This window comes from Oenanthe melanoleuca, chromosome 11, assembly GCF_029582105.1.
Source record: "Oenanthe melanoleuca isolate GR-GAL-2019-014 chromosome 11, OMel1.0, whole genome shotgun sequence".
NCBI lineage: Eukaryota > Metazoa > Chordata > Aves > Passeriformes > Muscicapidae > Oenanthe > Oenanthe melanoleuca.
Genome location: NC_079345.1, coordinates 823,230 through 849,428, shown reverse-complemented (window position 1 = coordinate 849,428; position 26,199 = coordinate 823,230). Strand labels below are relative to the sequence as shown.

At 45.8% G+C, this 26,199-nt stretch overlaps 1 protein-coding gene across 3 annotated transcripts in view; it reads left to right on the top strand.

The window, feature by feature from the left end:
• Nucleotides 1-3,858: 3,858 nt before the first annotated feature.
• Nucleotides 3,859-26,199, top strand: part of NFAT5 (nuclear factor of activated T cells 5) — a 54,420-nt gene continuing 32,079 nt past the window's right edge. For 2 of the 3 annotated variants that reach the window (XM_056501010.1, XM_056501009.1), the window contains exons 1-2: nt 3,859-4,180; nt 21,938-22,063. In XM_056501010.1, coding sequence (XP_056356985.1) covers nt 4,108-4,180; nt 21,938-22,063 — 199 coding nt within the window. In that variant the 5' untranslated portion in view covers nt 3,859-4,107. Of the gene's footprint in view, nt 4,181-21,937; nt 22,064-26,199 lie in introns of those variants that run through there. The other variant, XM_056501011.1, reaches the window with a different exon arrangement.

Here is a 26,199-nt window from a genome sequence, read left to right as displayed (position 1 = left end):
CTCCATGAGAAGAGTGTGTAGGAGGGTAGTTTTCAATGGAAAGATTACATGGAGACCATAGAATTTGTCTCTTATTTGCATGTCTGCTTATGAAAGGATGTAACAGCCCACTCCCGTGGCTGTCAGCAGAATCAGGCTCTTAAATTTTGCCTAATTATGGATCTTGTGGTACCATCAGCAGCCTCAGGGAAGCAGTACCTGGTCAGAGCCTCACAGGAGGGAGCAGGAGTCAGCGAGGTGCTGACTGGGGAAAAGGGCATGAAAATGGGAACATCTGCTTTGGTCCTGTATTTCAGCTGAGATAATGTAGGGGAAAAGGGTATGAACTGAGTGGGAAGTGCAACTTTTGGGAAGGAAGGTTGGGCCTTGTGTTCTTGGCAAGCACTGTCTCACTGTAAACTTTATTTATCTTTGATCTAGAGGAATTGGATCCAAAAATCAGAGAAATAAACAGAAGATTTCAGAACTATTTTTAAATCTGCTTCCAAGTGCTGCAGGGTCAGTACTGCATGTGGTCCTGCTTTTCTGAGCACTGAGGAGGATTTTCAGGGTGTCTGAGACAGAGATGGTAAAATTCAGGGGCCAATAGGCCCTGACACAGCCAGGTTGTGTTTGCATATGACAACTCCCACTCTGGGATAAGGAGGCTATGGTGGCTTTATTCCAGGATTAAATGGAAAGCCCCCTTTGATGGAATTTATATGTCCCCTCTGTTTTTAGAACCCTCACGAACCAGGAACATTTTCAGACACCAGCAAATCTTGTGCACCTAAAGCTGGACCTTGCCCAAGTGTCCTGTTCCCTGTCACCAGGACAGGGACAGAGGGGGATGGTGTCTCCTGCCAGCAATAACCACCCTGCACAGCCCTGATGGCCCCGGTGCCTCCATCACGAGGGTGAAGTCAACGCCAATGTCACACGCTGGTGTCACCCGCACCGTGTTGTCTCTCCTCCAGGGACACTACTAACAAAAATTACTATAAAACAGGTTTCCTGCCAGCCTCGGCAGCTCTAATGAGTCAGGAAGTCGTAAGTAATCTGGGAATAGGGGAACTGTTGACAGAGCCTAATTATTTTCTGACAGTCTTTCTAACACCGTTAGAAAATAAAACACCTACGTAGGCTCCGGAATCGCAGACGGGGTTAGTGATATTCTGCAGGCACCTGCTAATTTGTCCCCACGATCCCGGTTTAGGCTCCTTCCCCCTCACACCTGCCGCTCTCCGGCTGCTTCTGCAGGAAGAGGAACTTCAGAATAATGAGAGAAAATGCCTCAATGACACAGAACCACTGCAGCCTGCTCCCACGGCTTTTCCATGTTCTGGGGCCCACAAGAGGGGTTTTATGGCTCTGACTGGATCCCAGGAAACCTTGTACATGTGCTCTGTTGACCTCCCTCCATGTGGTTATTCCCCCCAGTCCTGCTGCTCTGTGCTGCACCATGGACTGACTCATCACTTATTTAGTCCTTTAAAATTGTAATTGTCCAGGACTGTTTGGTCCTCCCAAAAAACCGAATTAATTCTTTCTCCAAATTTGGCCTTTGCCCATCGCCTCCCAGTGTTGGAATGCTGGGAGCACCAGGGCCTCTCTCCTTTCCAGCTGTTCCCAGGGCAGTGCTTTGGAAGTTCCCCCAGACTGGGAGAGCACAGGTGGGATTGCACAGCCAGGCTGCTCCTGCCTCACTCCACAGAGCACCAGGACCTTTTTTCTCTGCTTTGAGACCCCATTCTGTGTTGCTATTTGTGTTCTCCCAGCTCTGCCCTTCCCAGGACTCTGCAAAGCTCTTCACAGCCAAACACGCTCCAGCAGCTGTCGTGGAGCTGCTACTGCTGGGCCAGCAGTGGCCAGGCTTTGGGCACTGTTGTTTCACTGCCTAGCCACGAATGCCTCTCAAAGGCACCTTCTCTATCCTGAATTGCTCCATCCCTGAGTACTCTGTCTCTCAGAGTGCTCTCTCAGCCACTTCCCTTTCAGGACTAAGATCTGTTTTCCTTCCCCACCACAGCCCATCTGGTGGTGTCACCTTCTCCAAGAGCCTCTGTCTCCCTCATCACTCAGACAGGAGGTGAGTATAGCACAGTCTTATATTGTTTTCCCTGGATGCTTCCCAAACATTTCAGTTTTGTAGTGCATAGCAGTAGCTCTCCCTCCCCTCATGGACAGACATTCCTCCCTCCCTTGCAAGGCAGGTGAGTTGTGCTGAAACAGCAGCAGAACTGTGGTGTGCCATTACCGAGTGTTCCTGGGGAGCAGGACAGCTGCATCCTGGCTGTCACTGGCCAGGGAAGGGCCTTGCAACCTCCATGGCACACCCTGGGCAGAGGCTGGTCACTAGGTGGGATGGCTGATGGACAGTGATGAAATCCATAGATGCACTGGAGTCCTGTGCCCTCCTGCCACACTATGAATGAAGTCAGGTGGAGGAGACAAAAAGCCGTGGCAGCTCCAGGAATTAAAACAGCTTGTCTGGGATGAAAGAGAAGCCGAGTTCAAATGCCACCAACCACACACCGTGCAGCTGCCACTGCTCTGCCAGGGCTGTGAGACACGGACACCACGTGTGTCCCACCCTGCCACCACGGGGGCAGGGCATGTGGCAGAACAGGGTAACATGGCAGAACAGAGCGCCAGTGCTCCAAGGACCGACTCATTGTTGTCACAAGTATGGGACGGTGGTCAAGTGTTTGGTGGGGACACCAGTGTGGCCATCCCACAGTGACCGCCTGACCGGCGGGGCATGGGGCTCAAGGGTTGTTCACTGCTGGGCTGCAGCGAGTGCATGGAAGCTACTGAGTGTTTTTACAGGGAGATTTCGCTGGGATCCGAGAGCAGACTGGCAAGGAGCTGGCAGCAGGAGGGACAGGAGCCAACCTTTTGGTGTCCCAGGGAAACTGGACCCTGTGCGGCGCCGGAGGCACGCGGCAGCTGTTCACAGCTCCTTCCGCCTCCATTTTTCACAGCTTAAGCACTTGCCTGGCACCTCCATCCACTCACACACAACCCCTCTTGCTTTCCCATCCCTTACCCTCTTTCAAAGCAGATTTTGGACGCTTTGGAAAAGTAATTGTACGTTTGTGCACACCTCCTCCCCCTTCTTACACCTTCAGGGAAAGGGAATCCCAAACTCACTCTCAAGAACTCAGTGCTCGTGTTCTCCCTTTCCCTTACATGTGGCACTTGTTTCTTAGGGCAGCTGCCATCCTTTTCAATGATAATACACTGTTGACACTGCTTTTGCATTTTCATGTTATTTGGAAATAGATGTTTTTTTTGGGACAATATCCGCCAGTGGGTTTGCCTGCTCTGCTTTGTGGGTTTCCATGGCAGAGCCCTGAGGGTGGATGGAGCTCCGGTTACACCATAGCCGGCCCTGACCCGCGGCGTGTCCTCACGACCCCCAGCCCCCCGCGAGAAGAGCCGGGCACAGCTTCCCGAGGCACAGCGGCGGCCGCTGGGAGCCCCGGTGCTGCCGCCCTTTCTCCGGGGGCTCCCGCACGGGTCTGTGCCGGCCGCCCTCACGCCGGGCCACTCCCCAGAGAGCTCCCCTGAGGGACCCGGGGGGCTCCCCTCAGAGTCCATCCCGGGGCTGCCCTTGAAGGGCCCTCCCGAATTCCCCGATCCCGGGGGCTCCCCTGAGACGCTCCCGTCACCCCGGCTCCCCTCAGTGCAGGAGTCTCCCCTGAGGGTCCATCGCGCCCCCCCCCCTTCCAGACTCTTCCCCCGCACCCCCCGCGTGCGCACGCGCGGCCGGCCCGCCCCCGCCGGTCCCCGTCCTCCCTCACGCACGCGCAGAGCGCCCGCGCCGCCGCCGTTCCCCGCCGGCCCCTCCCGTGCCTCGCGCAGGCGCAGCGGGCTCGGAGCGGCGTCGGGCGCGCTCCGCTGCACACCGGCCCTGCGAGCGCCGCCCGCTCCCGCAGCCTCGGCCCGACCGCCCGCCCGCCCGCTCCGCACCACCGCGGCCCCGCCGTGCGCACCGCGCGCTCCCCCGGCCCGTGTCTCTGTCCGCTCCGCTCCGCGCGCGGCGGAGGCAGCCGCGCCCCCCCCCCGGCCCGGCCCCCCCCTCCTCCCGCCGCCCCCTCGCCCCCGCCGGGCCGCGGAGCTGCGATGCCCTCGGACTTCATCTCTCTGCTCAGCGCCGACCTCGACCTCGAGTCCCCCAAGTCGCTCTACTCCAAGGGTGAGTGACCGCGGCGGGCTGTTGGGGGTGGGGGGGCAGCGCCGGTACCGCCGGGCCCGCGCTCCGGGCCCCGCGGGGCATCGCCCGCCCGCCGCCCCCGCCGCGGGATGCGCGTCCGGAGGGGCCCCGGGGCCGCGCGGGGCCGCCCCGGCTCCCCCGGCCGCATTCCTGGCCCGGCCGCGGCCGCCGCAAGAATGTGTCCCGACAGGTTCCGGCGGCGGGGCCGGCGGCGGGGGGCTGCGGCCCGCACGGGGTCCCTGCCGGGATCGCTCCCGGCCCCGGCGCTGCCCGGCCGGCGGGACGGACACGCTCCGGCCTGGAGCGGCGGCTAACGGGGAGCGCGGGCGGGTGGGGACCCCCAAAGCTGCTTAGTAAAGTCTCCCGGGAACGCGGTTCCAGTGGAAAAAGAAGGCTCGGATTTTTGGGGCGGGATGCCCTGGTTTGGGGTAAAAACAGGCGCAGAGCCCGGGAAGCGAGAGTCCTGGGTCCTGGTGCGGGAGCTCGGAGCATCTCCGGGCGTTATCCCCGTGCACCGGCGTAAAGCAGCATCCTCTGTGGGGAGTCGGACCCGGAGGGGATGAAGTGGGCTTAAAAGTAAATTAATTTAATTTCTGTTTTCATAATACCGAATTTGAGCTCTGACAAGTGCATGTGAACATGGGTAAGTCCATCAGGGCAAGTGTTACGTACTACAGACTTTTAAACTCATCGTGTTTAAAAGACTTAAAAGCCACTACTATTAGTTTGTGATACTAGAAGTACCTGTTAGTAGTTTACTAGTAGGTCGTTGAACATACCTGCCCACAGTACAGCTGGTGAGGAGAGCAATTTTGGGGCTGTACAAAATAAGTGGAAAGTCTCCTATTAGCCAAAAGTCAAGGTTTAAACCAATTTAACGTTGTTACAGGAAAGATTTAATTGTTTAGGACTATATTATCGTAATTAACTTCAAGTTGTATGTTGGTAAGAGATAAAGGTATAAGAAATAAAAAGACTTTAATGAATTAACGTACATATTGGATGCTCTCAAACTGCTCAGAGTATTGTCGCTGTCTACCAGTTATCACTGGTAGCTTGTAATTAATTTTTAGGATGTTATTGGAGGGGCTCAAGGCTCTTTGGTTACCCAACACAATGTGTTCCAGTTGGTTTCAGTCTTAGTGCTGGCAGTAGGAAGAGTATTTTGGAACAGGGTCGTTCAATTATAAATACAGGTGATAAACTCCATTGAAGTTATGGTTTGTCCTGCTGGAAATTTGGGAAGTGTGCGCTGTTAGTTTGTAGCACTTGAAAATAAAAAGGTTCGGTGTAAGTCGCAAAACTCCTTCAGGGACTTGTTAATTGGGCAGGACTTTTGAACTGCCCAATCTTACTGCGAGTTCTCTTTTATTTTTTCGTATTTAATGAACTGGTTGAGTGTTTCACGTTGGAAAAGAGTCTCAAACTGATTTATCAAGAGTGTATTTTTCTTCCGGTGCATGGATGTGGGTTCAGAGCTGGAAGAGTTCGAGGGAAGGATGTTGTGGTCACCATGAGCTGCTTGATCCAAGCAAGATGCCATGACAGAGGTGTATAACACAGAGAAGGGTAATACAGAGGTTAAAGCAAGTTTTGCTTTTCATGTTTTGTCACAACAAAAGATTAAGGAGATGATAAGTTGAAATGCAATTTAAACTTCACAACCAATGAATATACTGCTTGAGAATGAATAGCGAAGTGATTTTGAGTATGATTTTTGCTGGATTTATGAAAAGGTTTTACTGGTTCTCTGACTGATCAGAACACGCTTCAGTTTACCTTTTTTTTTTTTTTTTTTTTTCCTAGATAGATACAGATAAGTTTATCCCGTGCACAAGTGCTCTGGCTCAGGGTACAAGTACAACTGATGAGATAAAGGGAAAGGTCTGAACACAGTGAGAGAACCACAAATATGCATTTACGATGAGGGTGTGTTGGAGCGAGTAGTTCTTCTAACTGCTCTGCTTTTAGCAGCACAGCCGCCCCGCGGGTGGAATCCAGCCCCAGGTTGAACTGGGGCCAGTCCCTGTGCTCTGAATCGCATTCCTGTGCCTGTGGCTTGTGGCATCCCGGCCTTGGGAGCCATCGCTGATGAGGAGCTCAGGCTGCGGGGCTCTGCGGAGTTCTGGGGTTTCTGACATACAAAATTTGCTTTGTTAGGGTTAAAGTGGAAGAGCCTGCGTGCACCGATTTAAAAAAAGCGAAATTACATTTGGAACCCCGGTAACTGGAGTTTTTAGTAGTGTGATTTTTTTTTTTTTTTTCTTTTTTTTTTTTTTTTTTTTTCTTTTTGTTCTGGTATATTTTCTCTCCTCTGGACAGGCCGAGTTACGTCATCAGCCTGTCTCGGCGCCATGTGTTAAAAGTTTTAGCTTGCATCACCATCTCAGTTAAGAGTTTTGTTTTCATATTCTCATTTCAAAGAATTAAACAAAACTCTAAGAGCCCCCACACCTCAGGTGAGTATGAGTGGGTAACATTAACTCACCCTGCAGTGTGAGTCGATAATGCAAACTCTGCCCCGATAACGCATTTGAGTAATTTCTTTTCATTTATGCGTATCTTGGGACAGGGAATATTTTCTTTGAGTATCTAAATACTAAGTGTTGCAGTTTTTGCCCCTGTAGGTGTGTTTCCACGAGCAGCTCCAGCCAGAATGAATTCCCACGTGCATGGTTCAGGCAGTTGCGTGCTCCCCTTTTCCTTGTGGCTCTGCTCACGCCAACTCTGACGTGGCCGCAGTGAGCTGGACTGGGGAGCTGCTCACGTTAAAATTAACTCAGCTTCTCCCATATTCTTTCCCAAAGGAAAAGGGGAGGAGAAATGTTGATTTTTTTTTTTTAATGGGGTGAGTGTCCTGTGTTTGCTGTGGGTCTTCATGAATGGCTGGTGCTGACTCAAGGAAGGGGCATGTGGAAACTGGCCTTGGGGAAAGGTGGGACTAGTTCTTTCAGCAGCTTATATTGGCTTAAAATGATAGTGAAACTGTACTTAACTTGCAGGCCTCTGCTGTAGGATCTCTAAATGTTTTATATATTGGTTGTAGCTGTTAAAAGTGAAAGAAATGGGTAGTGTGGATTCCAAGGCTTTTTTCTGGAGCTCGTCCCGCAAACCCTGAGGAGCTGACCTGTGGGAAGGACTAAAACCACTCTTCTAATGTATAGTCAATATTAAATAATGTATAATCAATTAAGAAATGCTTTGTAACCATTGCAGAAGGATGGCATCTCCTGTTAAGAGGTTAATAGAGATATAAAGAAAATATGCATCACTTCATGCTGAAAATATTTAGGCTGTAGTATGTTCCTTTCCCATCTTTACATAACACACTGTCCTTTTTGGAATAAACCAACCCAAATGTGCATACAGATTAGTAATGTAGTAGAAAAATCACTGGAGCATAAAACCTAAAACCTCGAGGCTGGTTGTCCTGTGGTTGAATATCATCTGCAGCATTCAAATAGAGCAAAGTTGGATCTTTGGCAACAGGCAGAGGTGAAAACCTGTAATTAAAGGAGTTCATCAGATGTCAGGTACCAAATCTGATTAAACATGGGATTAATTTCACTAATACGTTCACTTTGAGTTACCCAATAATGTGTGTACTAATAAAATGGCATTTTTGCACTGCAGCAAATGCAGTTAGAAATTTTTATTCATGTCCCAGATTTTGCTTTCCACAGTGGAGTGACTGTGAAGCATCCTGGAATTTGGTAGCAACAAGGAGAATGTTGGTAGTTTGATAAAAAGCTCTTTTGCCCTAAAAACGTCATATAACTAAAACTCCAACGTTCTTCATGTGTAAATGTGAACTGACTGTAATCCACTTGTGTTTGCTGAGAATTGTAATACAAAACATGAGGTTTGGTGATTTTTCTTTTTACCTACCAGAACTCTTTTCTTCTTGTGATCCCAGAGATAACCCTAGTAAGACAGTGACTAAATTATCAAAGAGGGATGGAAAAGATGCTTTATAAAAAATAGCTTAGAACTTTAGAACTAGTACTAGCAGGTTTTAGGAATAGAAATCAGATTTGGCTTCTTTTGTAGCAATTTTTATCTTCTTTTTGTAGTGGTAGAAGGTGCCACCGTGCTGAGTGTTCGGTGAGGGATGGATCCTTACATCCACCTCTTGCAGTTCTTCCAGCTGCCCCCGGGACATTCTGACTTAACCAAAATGGATTCAACCAAAGTTCCTTAACTTGTGCGTCAGCCTCATAAATGTCCTTTCCTCCTTGGAATCTTCCTCCTTTATTGGCTTTCAAAACAAAACTCTGGAATGTGTTGCTGCAAGATGATTGTGTGGTGCTGGGGGTAGGGGGAGGACTTTGAATTCACAGCTTTCCAGGGTGTAATTTGAATATTCCGGTGGCAGAGCTGTCTGAACAGCCCCTTCTCCTCACCGTCTGTTCTCACCCATGGGCTGTGCTCTGAATCGTGCCAGCACAATTGTTGTTTGTGGCTGGGAGATGAATGGGATTGGGAAACTGATCTAGAATGGGGATATTGTACTTCTGATCGGATTTTCTCACATCGTTCTGCTTCCTGGTCTAGTTTCTGTGCAGCTGCACAGGAGTGGCCACGGCAGGAAAGGGGGGCTCTGGAGCACTGGAATCAGGTGTTGGAGGTGGGAGCAGATGAGCTAAAAGTGCTGAACTGGCTCTGCCTTGGAGAGAAATGCTCCTTGCCTTGTGCCTTCTGTAGCATTTGCTGTGCCTGTGCTCTTGTGCTGAGACCTGGACAGACAGGATTCCTGCTGGGGCTGCTTTCTGGGCATTGGTGTGGGATTCCGCTTCTGGAGTTTGGAGGGCTGGGCAGGACACAGCAAAGGCTCCCTGCCACGCATGGTAGTGAAGGAGTGTGAGACTGCTCCTGCTTTGGGCTCCCCAGTGCTTCTCTGTGTGTTCCCAAGCGTAAATCATGGAATGGTTGAGGTTGGAAATGACCTTTTCAATCCCTCTAAGCCTAAGTGTTAGCAAAGCACCTCCATGTTCACTGCTCAGGGTGTCCTCATGTACCACATCCACTCAGTTTTTGAACACCAGTGCCCTGGGCAGCCCTTTCCATGAAGAAATGTGTGGTTCTTTGGTTCTAAGGCTAATTGGATTCTTTGATTACCAATTTTACTTGTTTTGTTTACTTTGTCCTTCTCTGAAAATTGTGATTTCTTCTATTAGAGAATCTCCATATATTGCCCAATTCTTTTGTCTCTTGAAGTGTCCAATGCTACTTTAAGGACAAGGATTGGATCAACCTGGTCTATTGGAAGGTGTCCCTGCCCATGGCAGGGAGTGGAATGAGATGAACTTTAGGTCCCTTCCAACCCAAACCATTCCATGGTCCTGTGATTCTGTACTGCAGGTTAGTGTTGTCAAGAATAATTTTCTCATCATACATTTCTGAGGTTGTAGGCTAAGATAGATCAGATGCTTCATAAAAAATGAACAATGTTTATAAATTTTCAACAGCACAGTACCTTTTGGTATCTGTAACTAAAAATGATTGGCATCCTGGAGCCTTGATCTGACTTTTACACTGGTACACAGGTTATGTAGTTTTATATGAAATGTATTTCACATAATCATTTAGCTTTGAAAAGATCTTTAAGGTTGAGTCCAAACTTTTGAGTGATCTTCACCTTGTTGAGCAGACCAGAGCACTGAGTGCCATATTCAGTCATTCCTTGAACACCTCCAGGGATGGTGAAAATGAAAGAGAAATACTAGTTCATTTTATACAAAAAGGCAATGGCTTGAATTAATTTAGAAGTGTAGAAGTGCTGGTGAATGCCAGCAGGAGTTGGTGAGTGGCCAAAGTGCAGGTGAAGTAAGGTGTGTGGTCATGTCTCTGCAGTTATCACGTGTGTTATCACAGTGAGTATGTGGAGAGTAAACTGATGAGGCTGAACAGTCAGGCCAGTTTATCATTAATTGTTTTAGGAACTGACTGAAACAAACTCTCAGATCCAGCTTTGAACAAACTCTCAGATCCAACTTTGAGCTGTGTAGTAATAGCAAGTGCTAATGGACAGGCAGTAAAATCTCCAGTAACTGCTGTTTGTAAAGCAAGCAGTGCTTCAGCAGTGTTTAAAATGTCCAACTTTACTATATTGTGTAGTTCTGAGGCATCTGTCAGGTGAATGTCACTTAACCAGACCGAGGAATGTTGTCACTGTTTACATAAATACACTCGGTAATCGTCCTCCAATCCCTTCCATCACTTGTCCCTTCAGCATTTGGAAAGGTTTTATGGTTGCTTTGTAAATAACTGGACAGAATTTGGGGTCACCTTACAAAGCTTATGAAACTGATGTGATGTGCTGAAGAAACACGAGGTTTTTATCCTAAAAGCAGGTTGAGTTGTGCTGAAGGTCAGGAGGTTTGGCAGACAGAGAGAAGATGGACAGTGATGCCTGTCAGTGCTCAGATAGGGTGAAGATACAGAAGAAAGATTTAAAGACAGTCCTAAAAGGTTTCCAAATATTGGAGTTTCCATTCCCGTTCACAAAAACTGACACTACATCCAGTTGTTTCAGTCCCTCATTGTGTGGAGACCTGATGTTTTGTGTGTATGGATTCACTCAGCAGAAGAGTCAGTGAGTTTGGACAGGAGCACTGTGGGGTGATTGGGGAATAATCAGCTGCAGAGTTCAGAGCTTCTGTTAACTGAGAGTTCTCTGCCTTTGCAGTGAGTATCCTGTAGTGTGGAGATGTGTAAATCTTTACTGTTTGGGGCAGGATAAGAGTATCTAGACTTTAATCTAGTTCTTTTTTAACTCTTGATCTGTTTTTAGGCTCAGCAAGAAATCCCACAGTCTGGTTGTATATGTGGTAAAGAAATACTTGCACTTCATTTCAAGTTTTCTCTGTTTTGAGTTCAGGAATGAGGAGGTCTGTTAATATTTGAGTATGTTTTGTTTCTTAGGGAGGAAAAAAAGGCAGCTTTCTTTGGAATGTGTATCCCTATTAAAGCAGATTTACTGAGGAATTTATAATTACAGTTTCTAATAGTCTTGGTTTTATCTCACAAGTAAATGCTGCAGAGCTCAGGAATCTGATTTAGGTTAAAGTTCTGAAAGCAGTCAGATGTTCTGGTGGTGGGAGAGGATCTGGGTGAGTCTTTTGGAAGCAGTGCCAGCTTTCAGTATCAGCCTTTTGGGGCTGGCTAGGACCTCTGGAGTTGGTGGAATCAGTGCTGGACCATGCCCAGCAGGGTCTGACTGTCCTCATGGAGACTCTGCAGCCTGGGCCAGTGCTTGGCTGTCTTTATGGATAAGATAATTCAGATGGAATTTAATGTGTTTTAATTGGTGCCCATTGCTTCTTGTGCTATCATGGGGTAGTGCTGAGAGGAGCCTCTCATTGCCTCCCATCAGGAACTTCCACACATGGGTAAGATCCCCCTGAGCCTTCTCCATCTTTATTTCCCTGAGGAATCCCTTCCAGGTGCAGTAGTTGTCACAGGTTTACCTGAGCATGCTCCTTGTGTCCCTGATCAGTCAGTCCCTTGGAAGCACTGGAGGTGTCAGACTCTCACCAGAGCTCTGTGTAACTGTGCCAGGAGTGCTCTGTATTGAACATCACCTGTGGTTTGAGGAACAGTGCTTATCATCAAACAGTTGAGTTAGCAGTAGAAAACAAAGTGATGGTAGGAAACAAACATTTCTCAGCTATGGTGATGATGAGAGAACATACCTTTTAATGGGAGTAAAGGCAGGGAGGTGTGGAGGTGCTTTGTGGGCTGGAGATGCTGAATGTCATGTTGAGAGTTACTAGGACAGGTCAGGTCTCAGGAGCACCTCCAGGTTTATAATGAAATACTGAACCCAAGAAGTGGCTGCAGTGTGTTGGAAGTCTGTCAGAATGCCTTTTATTCTTCACCTCACATACTGTGGTACAGCCTCAAAAGAAAGAATATTGTATCTTTCATTGCTGCTATTGCGTTTCTTACTCACAGCAAATATGAGAGATGACAACAGTAACCCCGTGAGAAAAAATGGTGCAAACCTGTACAGGCTGAGAAATGTTGTGAGACAACTGTAAACTGTTGGTCAGGTGGATTCTGTGTGTCCCTGAATTTGGGTGGTGCAGCTAAGGAACTGCCTGATTACCTCTGTTTCTGGTGAACTTTGATTTTTGAAACAACACAGGTGTTTTAAAAGGGTTGATAAATAGCTATTACTGATGTTCTTTGATCGCTTGGTATTTGGGTTTCTTCAAACATTTCAAGGCCAGGCTGGATGGGGCTTGGAGCAGCCTGGTCTAGTGGAAGGTGTCCCTGCCCATGGCAAGAGGTGGGTTGAGGTGAGCTTCAGGGTCCTTCCAGGTTCAGCCAGTCTGGGATTCTGTGATTCCATGACTCTGTGTTCATGCATGTACTGCTCTCTCAGCCTGCCTGCTGCTCTGCCTTGTCCACAGTATCTTGGGAGTATTTCTGTATTCTTTGGTTTTTGTCTGGAGTAGGACAGATGTCTCAGTAAGTCATTAGTGGTCTGTTCCTTGAAGTGACAATTCCTAAATAATGTTGTTCTCTCGTTCTGAGATGTGTAAAATTGGATGCAAACAAGATCCAGGATTTATACTGCCTGTCTACATTTATAAAAGTCCTCTTTGAGCTGTGAATGGGGATGACTGAAACACAGCCAGGAAAGCTTTATTTGATATTTGGATGAATGCCATAAATAGAATTCAGCTAACACATGCCTTTGTCAGTTGTTGAAATTCAACTTTAAAAGGATTAATTTCTCAACTCTACCCTGCTGTGCAGGATCCTGAATATTGAGATTAGCAACTTTTCTGAAGATTGGTGGCATATAGTGCAGGAACTGTTACGAACTGCTTGCAAAATTACCTATTTCATACTGCCATTTTTGGTAGTAATGCTTGTCCTTTAAAAAAAATACAAGAAACAACTTTTAGCTTAAATTTTCATTTTCAAGTACAAGAAATAATGATATTGTGGAAATGTTCAAGGCTGGGTTGGATGGGACTTGGAACAGCCTGGACTAGTGGATGATGTCCATGGCAGGAGGTTGGAATGAAATGGGACTTTAAGGTCACTTCCCACCCAAAACAGTCTGGGACTCTGTGATATTAGAGTTGTGATCAAATGTCAATGGCTTTAATCATTAATAATATATTACTGGTCATCTTTCTCTAAAACAACAGCCTTTCAGAAAACACCTCTCTCCTTCACTAACACACTATAATGTGCATTTCAGGGAGTAGCAGCATTTGCAGGCAATATTTGAATTTTAGTGCCCAGTGCTCCAACATCAACACAGATCCTCTGGAGGTTCTTCAGAGTGGAGCTGCACCACCATCAGCTTTCCCACCCTGAGGTTTTCTAGCACAGCAGCTGCCTTTCCCTGGGCGCGCGTGAAGCCTGTTGATTTAGGGTTTGCTGCTTTTGTCTGAAGCCAGGGGGAACTGGAAGGAAGATTTTCTGTTTGGCTGTGTAAAACATCCTTGTATACACTGCAGTTTCTTTGAAAACCTGCCACTGTTGCTGTAGCAGCAATCTAGCCCTGCCAGGGCTGACAATAACAGGAGTGCTGGCGGGAAGACCTGCTTCCAGTCTTGCCCTGCTCCAGCAGCACAGATACACTCGGGGTGTGTGGCAGGCAGGGGGACAGTGCTCTGCAGTCAGTTCCCTCTGGCAGGACAGCATGGCCAGTCTCTGCTGACAGACCTCACAGCACTGGGGGAACTTTTTTTTTTTTTTTTTTTTTTTGAGTGCTTTGTTCAGTTGTATTGAGACATCCTCAAAGGTATGAAATAAAAGCAATGTTTTAGTGAGTGTAACCTGGTGGGTTTGGCACTGGGGTAAGACAGGACTGGGAGCCTTGTGAGTTATGATCTTACTACAACTCAGCTTCAACTCTTGCAAAAATAGGAGTGATTAGACCAGTAACTGTAGAATGTTTTAGGGTGTCTGCATCAAGACCGTTCTGTAGTGTCCTCCTGCTTGGCCTCACTGCCTGTAGGCTGCTTCTTGCTCTCTGGCTTTTGCTGTGTAGTTGTGTCACAGAATGTCACAAGTGTCATGGAATCCTAGGATGATTTGGGTGGGAAGGGACCTCAAATCCCATCCAGTCCCACCCCCTGCCATGGGCAGGGACATCTTCTGCTATCTCAGGCTGCTCCAAGCCCTGTCCAGCCTGGCTTTGGACACTTCAGGGATCCAGGGGCAGCCACAGCTTCTCTGGATACCCTGTGCCAGGGCCTGCCTACCCTCATAGAGAAGAATTTCTTCCCAATATCCCATCAAAATCTGTATCCTTGTGGTTTAGTGGGACTTGATAGTGCTGTGTTAACAGTTGGTCTCAGTGTTCTTAAAGGTCTTTCCCAACCTTAGTAATTCTGTGATTCTTTGAGCAGTTGCTGTATTTTATCTATTCTGTATATGCTCAAGCAGGGTCCTTCCTTACCTTTCCTCTGTGTGAAACCTAAACCTGTTTTCAGGACTGTTTGTCTTGTTTTCTCTGCTGCCAAGCTTGTGATGTTAAATCAGTGAAGTTGCAAAGATATTAGGAAAGGCAGGAGTATGATAGTCTGTAATGTGTCCGAAATCCTCTTTTGACAGAACAGAAGTTGATTTACTCTTTTTTTTTGTGTGTTCTTTCTATCTTCCAAATATTTTTTATTGTAACTTTGTTATAAAAATCTCTGCTGTCCCTTAAGGAGAATTGCCATGGGCTGCAATTGTCATGGGTTATTCTCACTTCTGCAAGTGAGAGTTTGGATCTCCTAAGGAGTACTCAGAAAAACCAACCAAACAAAAAAAAAGGAAAAAGCCCAAACCTCAACAACAACAAACCCTCAGCACTGAAGTAGGAAGTGCTTTAGTGGTCACTGATCTGTCTGGGCTGTGCCTGTCTCAGTCTGTTTCTGTTCTGGTTTATGCACTGAGCTTTGCCTCTCTCCTAGTTTCCTTTCTCAGACTCTCAGAGCTTCCTCTGTTGAGCTTCTTACTGAATCCTTATTATCCTTATTTGGCTTCCATCCATGCAGTCCCTGTGCCAGTCCCTGTGCCAGCCCTGTTATCAGCATTGCCATCTCAATGCCTAAAACATTCAGTGGGCTGGGGACAGATTCCCTGTCATTCCCTGTCAGGAATGGCTGTGCTGTCTCAGAGCAGCTGGAGGAACAATTTTGTCTGCTCACTCAAACACTATGTTGTATTTTCACTGCAGGAGTTACTCCAGTGGGTCCTGAGGTTACTTCTGATTTAGCCTTGAGGAAGGGAGAGCAGCCCTGCAGTGAGATGTGAACTCTCTCTAGTGGGGTGGCCTAAGTTTTCTGAAATGTGTCCTTAATTCTGTTAAGAATTCTGTTGGGATATTGGGAAGCAATTCTTCCCTGTGAGGGTGGAGAGGCCCTGGCACAGATTGCCCAGAACAGCTGTGGCAGCCCCATCCCTGGAAGTGTCCCAGGCCAGGTTGGAAGGGGCTTGGAGCCACCTGGGGTAGCAGAAAGTGTCCCTGCCCATGGCAGGGGGTTTAACGTGATGTGCATTGAAATCTCTTCCCACCCAAACCACTCCAGGATTCTGTGATGCTATGAATTCTGTGTTGTAATAACTCAACTTACTTAGTTAATGCTGTTCCTGGGGTCTGCAAGAAAACCTATTTATTTTGGGGTGAAGAGCTGGAGGGTTCCTCAGCTGACTCTTACAGGCACTTCCTGATGGGCAAAATAATCTGCTTCAAAGTCTTCCCACACCCATGCTTTTGTGTACAGTAAAATCCCTCAGGGCCATGTGATATGAATGTCTTATAACAAAGTGAAGCTTTGATTAGATTTTGAATATTTAGAGCTCCTCCATTCCTTCCTTATTCTCTAGGAACTGTCTGTGAACTAAGATATTGTGGTGGAATCAGTGGCCTCCAATAAACTCAACCACTAAGCTGTGGTGGTTATCATGGACACTGAAATTCTGAGTAGACCTGAACTTCAGGATAAACAGATAAACCAACCACAAGGTCTTCTGGCACAGGCCTGGATTTTTTAGGCCTAGAGTGGATTCTGGTTTTAGCATCCCTAACCCACAAAAGTTTCTGAAATATATAAAGTCACATGTATTGTTTTATTAAAATGCAGAGGCCATTGGAGTGAGGAGTGACAATCTGACATTTGGAGCCTTGGTAATACAGGTTTAGCCCACACTGTGCCTTGGATTAGCGTCATAGGACCTTTACATGTGTGCAGGTGCTCTGAAACTGAATTTGCATCCCTAGCAGAGGGTGAGGTGGAATATGGACACTGTTACTTTTCCTTTCTAGTGTCTTTAATTCACTGAGCACGTGTGCTCACTTCACTTCACTGACCTCCCCCGTGTAGCAGAGGCTACTTGCTGCTTCATGATTTCTAATTGTTTTTTAATCTCAGTTCCATATAAACAACTCTCTTGGCCTGTTTGCTTGCTTGTTTTTTTGATCAGCTTAGTGAACATCATTAGAAGAGATTTCTGCTCCGATGCCTCCAGCTGATTAGAGGAGGACACCAAGGTTTTGTCTAATCTCTGGTGTGACTGTCATGTGCTGCAGCAAGGAAATGGCTTTGGAAGAAGCAGCCAAATCTGTGTGGGTATTAAACCATGTTGAGGAGAGGAGTATCAGTGGGGATCAAATGGGCAGCCATTCAGTGCAGGGAGCTTATTAAAAGACAAGGATTAACTTGTCTTCATGAGGTCATGGAGAAGTGGTAAGGGATTTCCAACCTTTCCTTAAGGGCAAAAAATATCAGCAGCAAGTGGGAGATGCCCCATCTCTGCTGCTAATGCTGATAATTCGGGTGGTTCTCATCTTCTCCACATGATTTCTGTGGAGCAGGAAACCTGTCATTACCTGTTAGTCCAGGGGTGGGCATTGAAGGGATGAAGTCCCAGGAGCAGGTCTCAGTGGTGGAACAAGCACTGGGGGAGAGTTGGGACTGGGTTCCAACAACCTCCTCAAGGCTGGGCCTGGGATCACCTGGAGAAGTGGTGATGGAGTTGGAGCTGCAGCCAGGGCTCTTTGCATGAGGTATGGCCTCATTTGCCTGCAGGCCACAGCAAACTTCTCTATCAGGTTTGGGACTTGGCTTTTAATATGGAATAGCAAAGCTTAGGGGTATCTTTTCTGTATGTAAAGAAAATTCCATGATGTTTAAAGTGTTTGGAGGTCCTGACGAAGTGAGGATGTCTGCATTCCTTGTGGATGAGCTGCTGTTGTTTTAAACACTGGAATTGGGTATTCTCTGCTCTTTTCATTGTCTCTCTGCTCCCAGCATCACCAGGTGCTGAGTTACAGGCAGCAACAGTTTGATCAACCAACCAGAAGGATCTCAGTTACATTTGTGTTCACAGAAGTTTGAGGACAGAAAGATTCTGTAACATCCTGAGCTAGTACTAGCACAGCATGAGATAACAGGACACTAACTTTCTAGAAATCACAGTTTTTAATTTGTGCAGGTGAAATGTCTGTGTAAGTGCAGCCAGAAAGTCATGGAGGATTCCTGTCCCAGAAGAAGAAGGTGCTGCTTGTGACAGAATAGTGGCTCTTGTGTCCTTGGTTTGCTGCTTTACAGCAGATGTTTTCTATGAGGAGGGAGGGCACTCTCCTTGCTGGGAATACCTCCTCTTTGGGAAAAGCAAGGCTTTGTGTGGGTCATGTCCAAGCTGCAGTGACTCCTCACAGAATCTTGGAGACATTCGTCTTGAAAGAACGTCTCAGCATTCCTGCACAGGAAGCAGTTGTGTCGTGTTCTCTTTGCTCCTGTAGGCTTAGCTGCTCTGTTCCTAAGAATAAAGTTGGAATGGAATCACAGCATGCAATGGAATCACATAGTGAGTAAGGAGGAATGTGATGTTGCAGGTCACAAAGTGTGCTGTATTTCTGAAGTTCCTTTGGTGCTGTGAGGATGAGGAGGGGCTAGGAATTCCAGAGGAGAAGCTGAGCACTTGGGCTTTGCTGTAGAACCAGGTCTGTAACTCAGCCTGCTTAGGTTGTGTGTGGAAATCCAAAATCATTTCTAGAAGAGGGCAATGTGTGTGTGCACTGGGGGGAAGTGAGTAAAAGTGGAGGTGAAGGACCTTGTAGAATTTGCCATCATGAACCACCAGCCTTTCATACTCCTACTGCAGCATCACCCCATCACTTTCACACACTGTTTTTTGTACCTTCTCAGTGTTATTTTTCCTAAATCTTTCCAAAGCCTCTCCTCTCCCCCTTGAAGACAGATCCTGTCACCAGCTGCTGGGACTGATCCAGGTCCATGTTGACCCAGGGATGTATTTTGTGTGGACTGGTGGTCATGTGTCCAGCCCTGCCACAGACACTTTTTGTGCAGTTATTTTAACTTAAAATGATCCAATTCCAGAGAATGCTGGAATGGTTTGGGCTGAAAGGGAGCTTGAGGCTCATCCAGTTCCACCCACTGCCATGGGCAGGGACACCTTCCACTATCCCAGGCTGCTCCAAGCCCCAGTTCCAGCCTGGCCTTGGGCACTTCCAGGGATGCAAGGGCAACCACAGCTTCTCTGGGCACTCTGTGCTAGAGCCTCGCCACCCTCACAGGGAACAATTCCTTACTAAATTTCATGATTATTTTTTACTAGTATATAAATTCAGAAAGTTTTGTGCAGGTTCAAGTAGTACACGATGAAATCCTCTCTTTCCCCATTCCAAGTGCTGTGTTCTTGGATCCTGATCCTATGTTTGGTGTGGTTCTGGTCCATATAACCATGTGAAATAGAATTTTCTGGACTACCAGTAGAACTGGCAGGAAGATCAAAGTTTCAAGCAGCTGATCTCAGATGAGAGATTATAAGGGCAGGATAATCGGATAAAGGGTAGTTGAAGAAATTTGACACTTAAAATACTTTTTTGTAAATCTGTGTGTCCCTGTGTGTCCTTGGTTTGGGGAGGAGAATTTGTGAAGCTGGGCTTGTCTAGGCGAGATACTTTGGGGAAAGATAAGAGATTTGGAAGTTTACTGTAGATAATGTCTAATAAGCGATTAACTCTCTGCAGGTGAGGGTTTGTGTGGGGAAATGAGTGTGTGGGACTTCTGGCTGATCACTAGTGTTTGATTATCATGTTTGTGTGTTATCTTATTTGTATTTCATAATAGCACTAATCCTGAAACACGTGTTCCTCGCTTCCTGTAGGGAGAGAGAAAATGTGTTTAAATGTTGAGTGTAAATGGAGCTACTTCCAGGAAAAAAAAAAAACTCAGAAACTTGGGATCAACCAATGAATTCATGAGAGGAATTTAAATCAGCAGTAAATTTACAAGACACTTAGTGCTGTCAGACAGCTTAAACTTCCTCGTTGATTTCGCACTGGCTGCTCCAAGCAGGAATTCTGTCTACACATTTTTTTCTTGCTAATTATACAGAAATCCATAATGATGCTGAAATGCTATTTTTGCCTCCAAATGTAATACTGAATTTCTGCAGCAGCCTTTCCCTTTAGTGAGTATTTTCTGCATGAATCAATGTAAAATTCTAGCAGAAAACTTCATGTTCTCGCTGTTGATGAGTGCACACAGGTGTAAAAGGTGGTGATGGAGAGGGGCTGAGCAGTGGCTTCAGCTCTTGGTACAGTGTGGGGCATGGGGGGAGCTGTATCTTCTGGGGAAGAATGCAGCAACTCTCATGTTTCTGGAATTTGTCAGTTTTTGCTTTAATGCTATTTATAGTTCAGCATATATAAACATTGGCCTGTGTTTAGGTGAAAACACAAAGTTTCATTTGAAGTCGGATGTGTGTGGAGTAGGTTTGTGGCAGCAAGAGTTCTTAAAGGTACCCAGGCACTTGGGGTTCCTCTGGGAAGTGTTGATCTGCAGTTCAGAATTGATGGTTTTAGACTGTGAAGCTGCATCTGATGTGAGAACAACCAGGAGAGTTGTTTTACCCCAGAAAGCTTGGATTTGACCATAAACTTCTGCCTTGAGTTCACAGATTCACAGAATGATTTGGAAGGCAGTGCTTGTTCTCACTTTTGCTCCTGTTGTACTACAAGGAGCAGCTGTGTTTGCTTTTCCTCAGTTTGTACAAGCTCTTGTAGATGAGCACCAGCCTTTACTCCAGCTGGCACTGGTACTACTACCTGTAGCAGGACAAGAAAATCACAGGCAGAGTTCAGAGTGCTGCTACTCTGAATGTTTAGTGGGGGGCTCCAGAATGAGGGATTGCAGCAGTGTGTGTCTGCAGGTAACTGTAGAAAGACTTGTATTTCATGTGTAAGTTCCTTTCTCCTCAAGAAATCTGAGAGGAGTGAGTTGTCATCATCATCTGTCATGACTCAAAATATTCAGGGTTGACTACAAAAGCTCCTTTCTAACCCCCAAGTTAATGGGTAATTGGGAGCTTGTCTCTTTGGGCTGGTTCTTGGGGAGGTTTTTTGTTTAAGAAGTTTATTTTTGACTCTTCTGTGTGGTGAAGGTTCTGTCAGGCCTTTTGCTTTAGAGGGATGCTTACATCCAAGACACTCACAGGATAATTCTTTCTCAGGGAGCACATGACTTTTGCAGTAATCCACAATTCTAATCTTTGTGAATAATTCCAACAATATGATAAAAAAGGAGGGAAGGAAAAGCCAGCATTAGAATTGAAGCACATTCCCAAAGATCACAAGACCATTAAGAGCAAATCTTTAATTTCATGCTTCATTGATAAGGACTAAGTTACATGAAATGTGGTCTAAAATATGATACCAGACCTCTGTCCTGAAACACCTGGGGATCACACCCAAGGCTTCAGGTGTGCAGGAGGCTGGAATTAACTTGAGAGCTGAAAATACAAGAGGATGGAGCAAGCTCTTAGGAGAGAACCTTAGGAGATGTCTTGGGTAGCACACAAGGAGGACGAGAGCTCAAACCCATGGGATTAATGCAGCACAGGGAAGGCATGGAGCTGTTGGAGCAAGCCATGAGGAGGTCACTAAATTGATCCAGGGGCTAGAACCCCTTGGCTCTGGAGCCAGGCTGGAGGCCTGGGGGTGTTCACTGGAGAAGAGGAGGCTCCAGGGGCATCTTGGAGCCCCTTCCAGCACCTAAAGGGGCTCCAGAAGGGCTGGAGAGGCACTGGGGACAAGGAGGACTGGAGGGACAGGACACAGGGAATGGCTTCCACTGCCAGAGGGCAGGGCTGGATGGGATATTGGGAATTCCTCCCTGTGAGGGTGGGCAGGCCCTGGCACAGTGCCCAGAGCAGCTGTGGCTGCCCCTGGATCCCTGCAGTGCCCAAGGCCAGGCTGGACACTGGGGCTGGAGCAGCCTGGGATGGTGGGAGGTGTCCCTGCCATGGCAGGGGTGGGACTGGGTGGGCTTTAAGGTCTTCCCAGCCAATCCAGTCTGTGATTCTAAGACTCCATAGGATGTTTTTAGGATGATGGTGCTAAATAAAGCTTTTTTTCCTTAGGAAGTCAGTTGCACAGTTGGAATTCTGAAAGCAGGTTTGTCTCGATGTGCTGCCCTCAGCCCTTCGTTTTGGATGAGAACAAGTCTCTAGAAGTTCATGAATTATTTCTTTGTTTGAACAAGTTTGTGTCCTCTGTTTCAGTGTTCAGAATGTGCATCTTAATGTTTGTTTGTTTTCTGAAATAAGTTTTTTCCGTGCTGTTATTTCCAAGCACTAATTTCCAAAGGTTCTGAAAGGCTTGGGTTATAGCTCATATCTTTTAGGCTAAAACATTATTTCATTTTTTGTGGAGGACACGGGTGACTTTTTGATCAAGTTCTTTTTGTTCCACAGAATCTGTCTATGACCTTCTCCCAAAGGAGCTGCAGTTACCACCTTCCAGAGAAACATCCATAGCATCCATGAGCCAAACAAGCGGCGGTGAGGCCGGTTCGCCGCCTCCAGCTGTAGTTGCTGCTGGTAAGGACTCTCCTTTATTCTGGTGTTTTCTTAAGGTTTGTAACGTTCTGGCCAACATGAACAGTGCTGGGAAAGTTCTGAGTGTAAAAAAGAGCTTGTGGAGAAGTAACAGAGTTCATTCTAGGAGAATGTAGGTGGTGCAATTCAGCTGAGAGATTAAAAGCATTAACTTTATGTTAATGGTTGCTGTGTTTCATATATGCATCTCCATAAGAAATAAATTATCTCCTATTCTGTTATGCCACACAGGCAATTAACTCCTAGAATGCACTCTGTTTTCCAAGGGAGTAAATCCCTGTTTGGATAAGGCAGAATGCTGACTGGCTGTAAACCAGTAGATTCTAGTTAGGATAAAAATGGAATGGGAGATGACATTTTGAGCCATGAAGCTTTTACCAAAATGTGAGGAGGAAGGAAAGGTCATGTTTTCCATTGGGGCCTGAGGAGGTGTAGTATTTAAACTCCTTTCACACACATCTCTAGTGTGATGTGGTAAAAAATCCTCAAATACATGAGGATATAGTGTACCCCAGCTGTAACTCTGTAAGTGACTAGTGTAGTTATTTTTCTAATTGGCACCTTATAGAAAAGAGGCATGACCTTTTAATCTGCATCCTTTTCTCATTTCCAACCATGTTCTAGACTTTAAAGACTCTCACTGATCTTCATTAAACAAAAAAAAGTGAGGCTCTGAGGGCAAAGCTTTGATTTGGGAGATGAGCCTCAGTGCTGGCTTGCATCTGGAATTATTGTCAGTAACTTGTGTATATTAGTACACATCTGTGCAACAGGGAAAAAAGAACATTTTACCCATTATAGATATGTCTCCCTTCGCTGGATAAAGATCGTTTTTGGTTTTTTTTCTTGTTTGTTTTTTTTGTTTGTTTGTTTGTTTTTTGTTTTTTCATAATTTGATCCCCATATTTCTTACAAGGTCATGTTCCACTTTCCTAATTGGCCTTAAATTATTGCTTGAGAAAAAAATGTCCATGAAGTGAGGATTCAGATAGCTGCATTAATCCTTTTTCTCTCTCTCTAAGTTCATATGCATTAAATATTTGTGTGAGAATATTTCCCAGATTTGCATGGTCCCAGAGTCCTGATCAGAACCTGAAGTGGTTGTAGGTTTGTCAGAGAAACTTTACAGCACTGCTCACCATTCATGTTTTGCCAGACCTCTCCTGACAACCTGTGGATTTAACTGTGCACAGTGGAACTTGGTCATTGAAAGAATTTGGTGCTTTTATTATATTGAAAGGATTTGATGTTTTGATATCACTTGCTAAAAAAAATAATTTGGGCATCTGTATCTAAAATCAAAGTGCTTAATGATGAGTTTGGTTCATAGATGGCAGCAACCAAATCTTGTAGAAATATGTATCCTAAAAACAACTGAACAAAAACACCCCACAAACCCTGTTACACTCTAAATCCACAGACAGGCCTGAACTGCTAATTAATTCTGTACCTAACAGATAAGACTTAAACTTGAATAGAACTAAAAGTCTGTTGCCTCCAGGTATTTGGTGTCTGCCAACAGCCAGTCCAGATCCTTTAAAAAACCTGAGATGCATTCATTAGGTGTGTTTGGGTTAAACTGCAGCACAAGTTTCTGGAACGAAAAACTTGAAAAATTAATGTTGAGGTTTCTTGTTAACACTGAAAGGAGACCTGATGATTACCTATGAACACTTTTCAATGTCAGAGACCACAGACTGAGCTGATACCACTTGAGAGCTGGGATTCTTCAGCATGGAGAAGAAAAGGGTCCAGGGTGACCTCCAGTGCCCAAAGGGGCTCCAGGAGACCTGGAGAGGGACTTGGGACAAGGGATGGAGGGACAGATGTTAAAAATTCTGTTTAAAATTGTTGTGGGATTTCTGCAGCCTCTTTGAGAAGTTGCCACCACACTTTGAGTCTGTTACCCTGCCTCAAGTAGTAAGGAGAGGTCTGGCTGGGGTTTCTTCACAGCAAAATTATCCTGGGCTTTGTGCAAACCAGGTGCTTAAACAAGGAAACAAACATCCATTTTCCACTTACATTTCAAAAGATTGAGATTGACTATCATTTGCATATGTCCAATGGTCAATAGCAGACTGTAGGCAGACTTTTGGGGAGCTGACACTGTACAGGAACAGGGTAAGGAGGAAGCACTAGCAGCCTCTTGTTCTGTATCTGAAATTTTCCCCTTTTGTGCAAGCCTTTCTATTTTTTTTTTTTTTTTTTTTTTTTTTTGTTTCGTCTTACTTGCCTTAAAATCTCCTATTTTAGGAATGAGAGGGAAATGTTCAGTCTGCACAGGGCTGTAGGTAATCTCATTTACTCTTGTTTTGAAAAGGAAGGGCTAATTTGAACAGCTAGCCACACCATGTAGAATTCCCCTGCAGATCTGATTACTCTGGATAATGAGAGGATCTGTGACAGGGATTGATCCAAAGTGTTCAGTGCTTTTTACTACTCCTCTAGTAGTTCACACAGCTTGTTCTCTTCTTCCTGAAAAGCAGAGTAAAGGCAATATCTGGCTGAAATTCAGCTTACTCAAGGCTTGTTACCTTGCTATGGGGTTTTGTCCCATATAAATCATATTGTATGTTGGAAATACTGCTGCAGTTAACTCCTGGTTTTTTTGGAGGAGCAGGATAGGCTGGTTTTAGCAGTGATGACCTCACAGGGACAGACTTCTAGTTCTTCCATTTGGAAATTTGTTTTGTGATTTACAGAACAGTTGTAAGAGTATGAAAATGGGATGTTGCTGATTGGATTTTCAATAATTTGTTAATAAATGTGTATCTCCTATTCATTAATCCAGACAAAAGAGGTGTTACCCACTCTCTGTATATCAGACAAGTATGATTTCATAGAACTCTGGGATTTTGAGCTGCTATCTCAAGCTTCTAATTCTTCTAATTCTAGTTCTTCTGGAAAACAGAAGGGAGGGAAGGGATCTGTTTTTACCCCTGGAAACCATTCTCTGTGCTCGCTACTTGAATTCCAGTGTCTTTGTTCAGGGGACAGGAAAAGGAGGATTTTGCCTGGTGCAGCACCATAAACACATTAAATATGAATCATCTCCAGACTCTGGAAATGCATGAGGGTGTCATGCTGAGAAATGTCATTGTGTGCTCTGCCTGGAGATTTTACATGAAATAAATGTGCCTGAAGCTTTCCCAGTGCTCCTGCACAGGATTTGTGAGCTCCAGTTTCTCGAGTCTCTTCTATTGGTTATAAAAGGTTGAACGATTTTTTGGTGTTAATCAAGACACCTTGAACCTTGAAATGCTAAAATTCACTCTGCCAGTTTAAGTCCTTTCTCAAAGGTGTCTTTCCAGATTGTAGGTGGCACATGGTTCTTGTCTTTGGGGGATGATCAGGAGTATTTTTGACCGTATTCTTTAAATGACTGTTTCATCTTTTATCTCCAGTGCCAGAAGATGCTCAAGTCTTCTGAATCCCAGTGAGCTCACTTCCCTTTTCACCATCCTTTGTTCTTCCTGCAGCAGAATTTGGAATGATATGCTTCATCTTGTTCATGATCTTTCAAGCAGCTTTCCATTTCCCATACAGGCAGATACATATATTTCCATATTTTTTGTATTGCTGTCCAGTTTCCAGTGTTTAGTCTCCAGTGGAATTCTCCAGAGTGGTGTTCTTGCTCCAGCAGAAGGGGAGCAGGTTTTGTGTTACTGAATTGTATGTACTGATCTCTTTTGCATTCTCCATATTGGGATACAGTAAATCTGCAATGAAGTCTTCTCTCTCCCAAATGCCTGTGATTACATCCTAGGAAAATAGTAGGTAAATGATGAAACTTCCATCTTTTTGTGAGCAATTTTATGCTTCTTTTTATCCTTATTTTTAATTAAAGGGACAATCTAGTTGTCTAAACAGGTGTAATTGGCTTTCTTGATAGGAGTTGTAATTGAAATGTTGCCATAAGCGTCTTTGGTCATTTTAATTATGAAAATAAGGCTTTGCTTCTGAATTGCTACTTTACAGACATAGATAAATATACATGCATTGCCTGTGGGGTAGAGACTGGGTGCTAAGGGGTTGTGTTTTCTGCTGCCAAAATAAGGCTTTTTCATCCTTCTCCAACAGAAGATTCTAATGAAGCCTCAAAATGGAGGTGGGCTTGT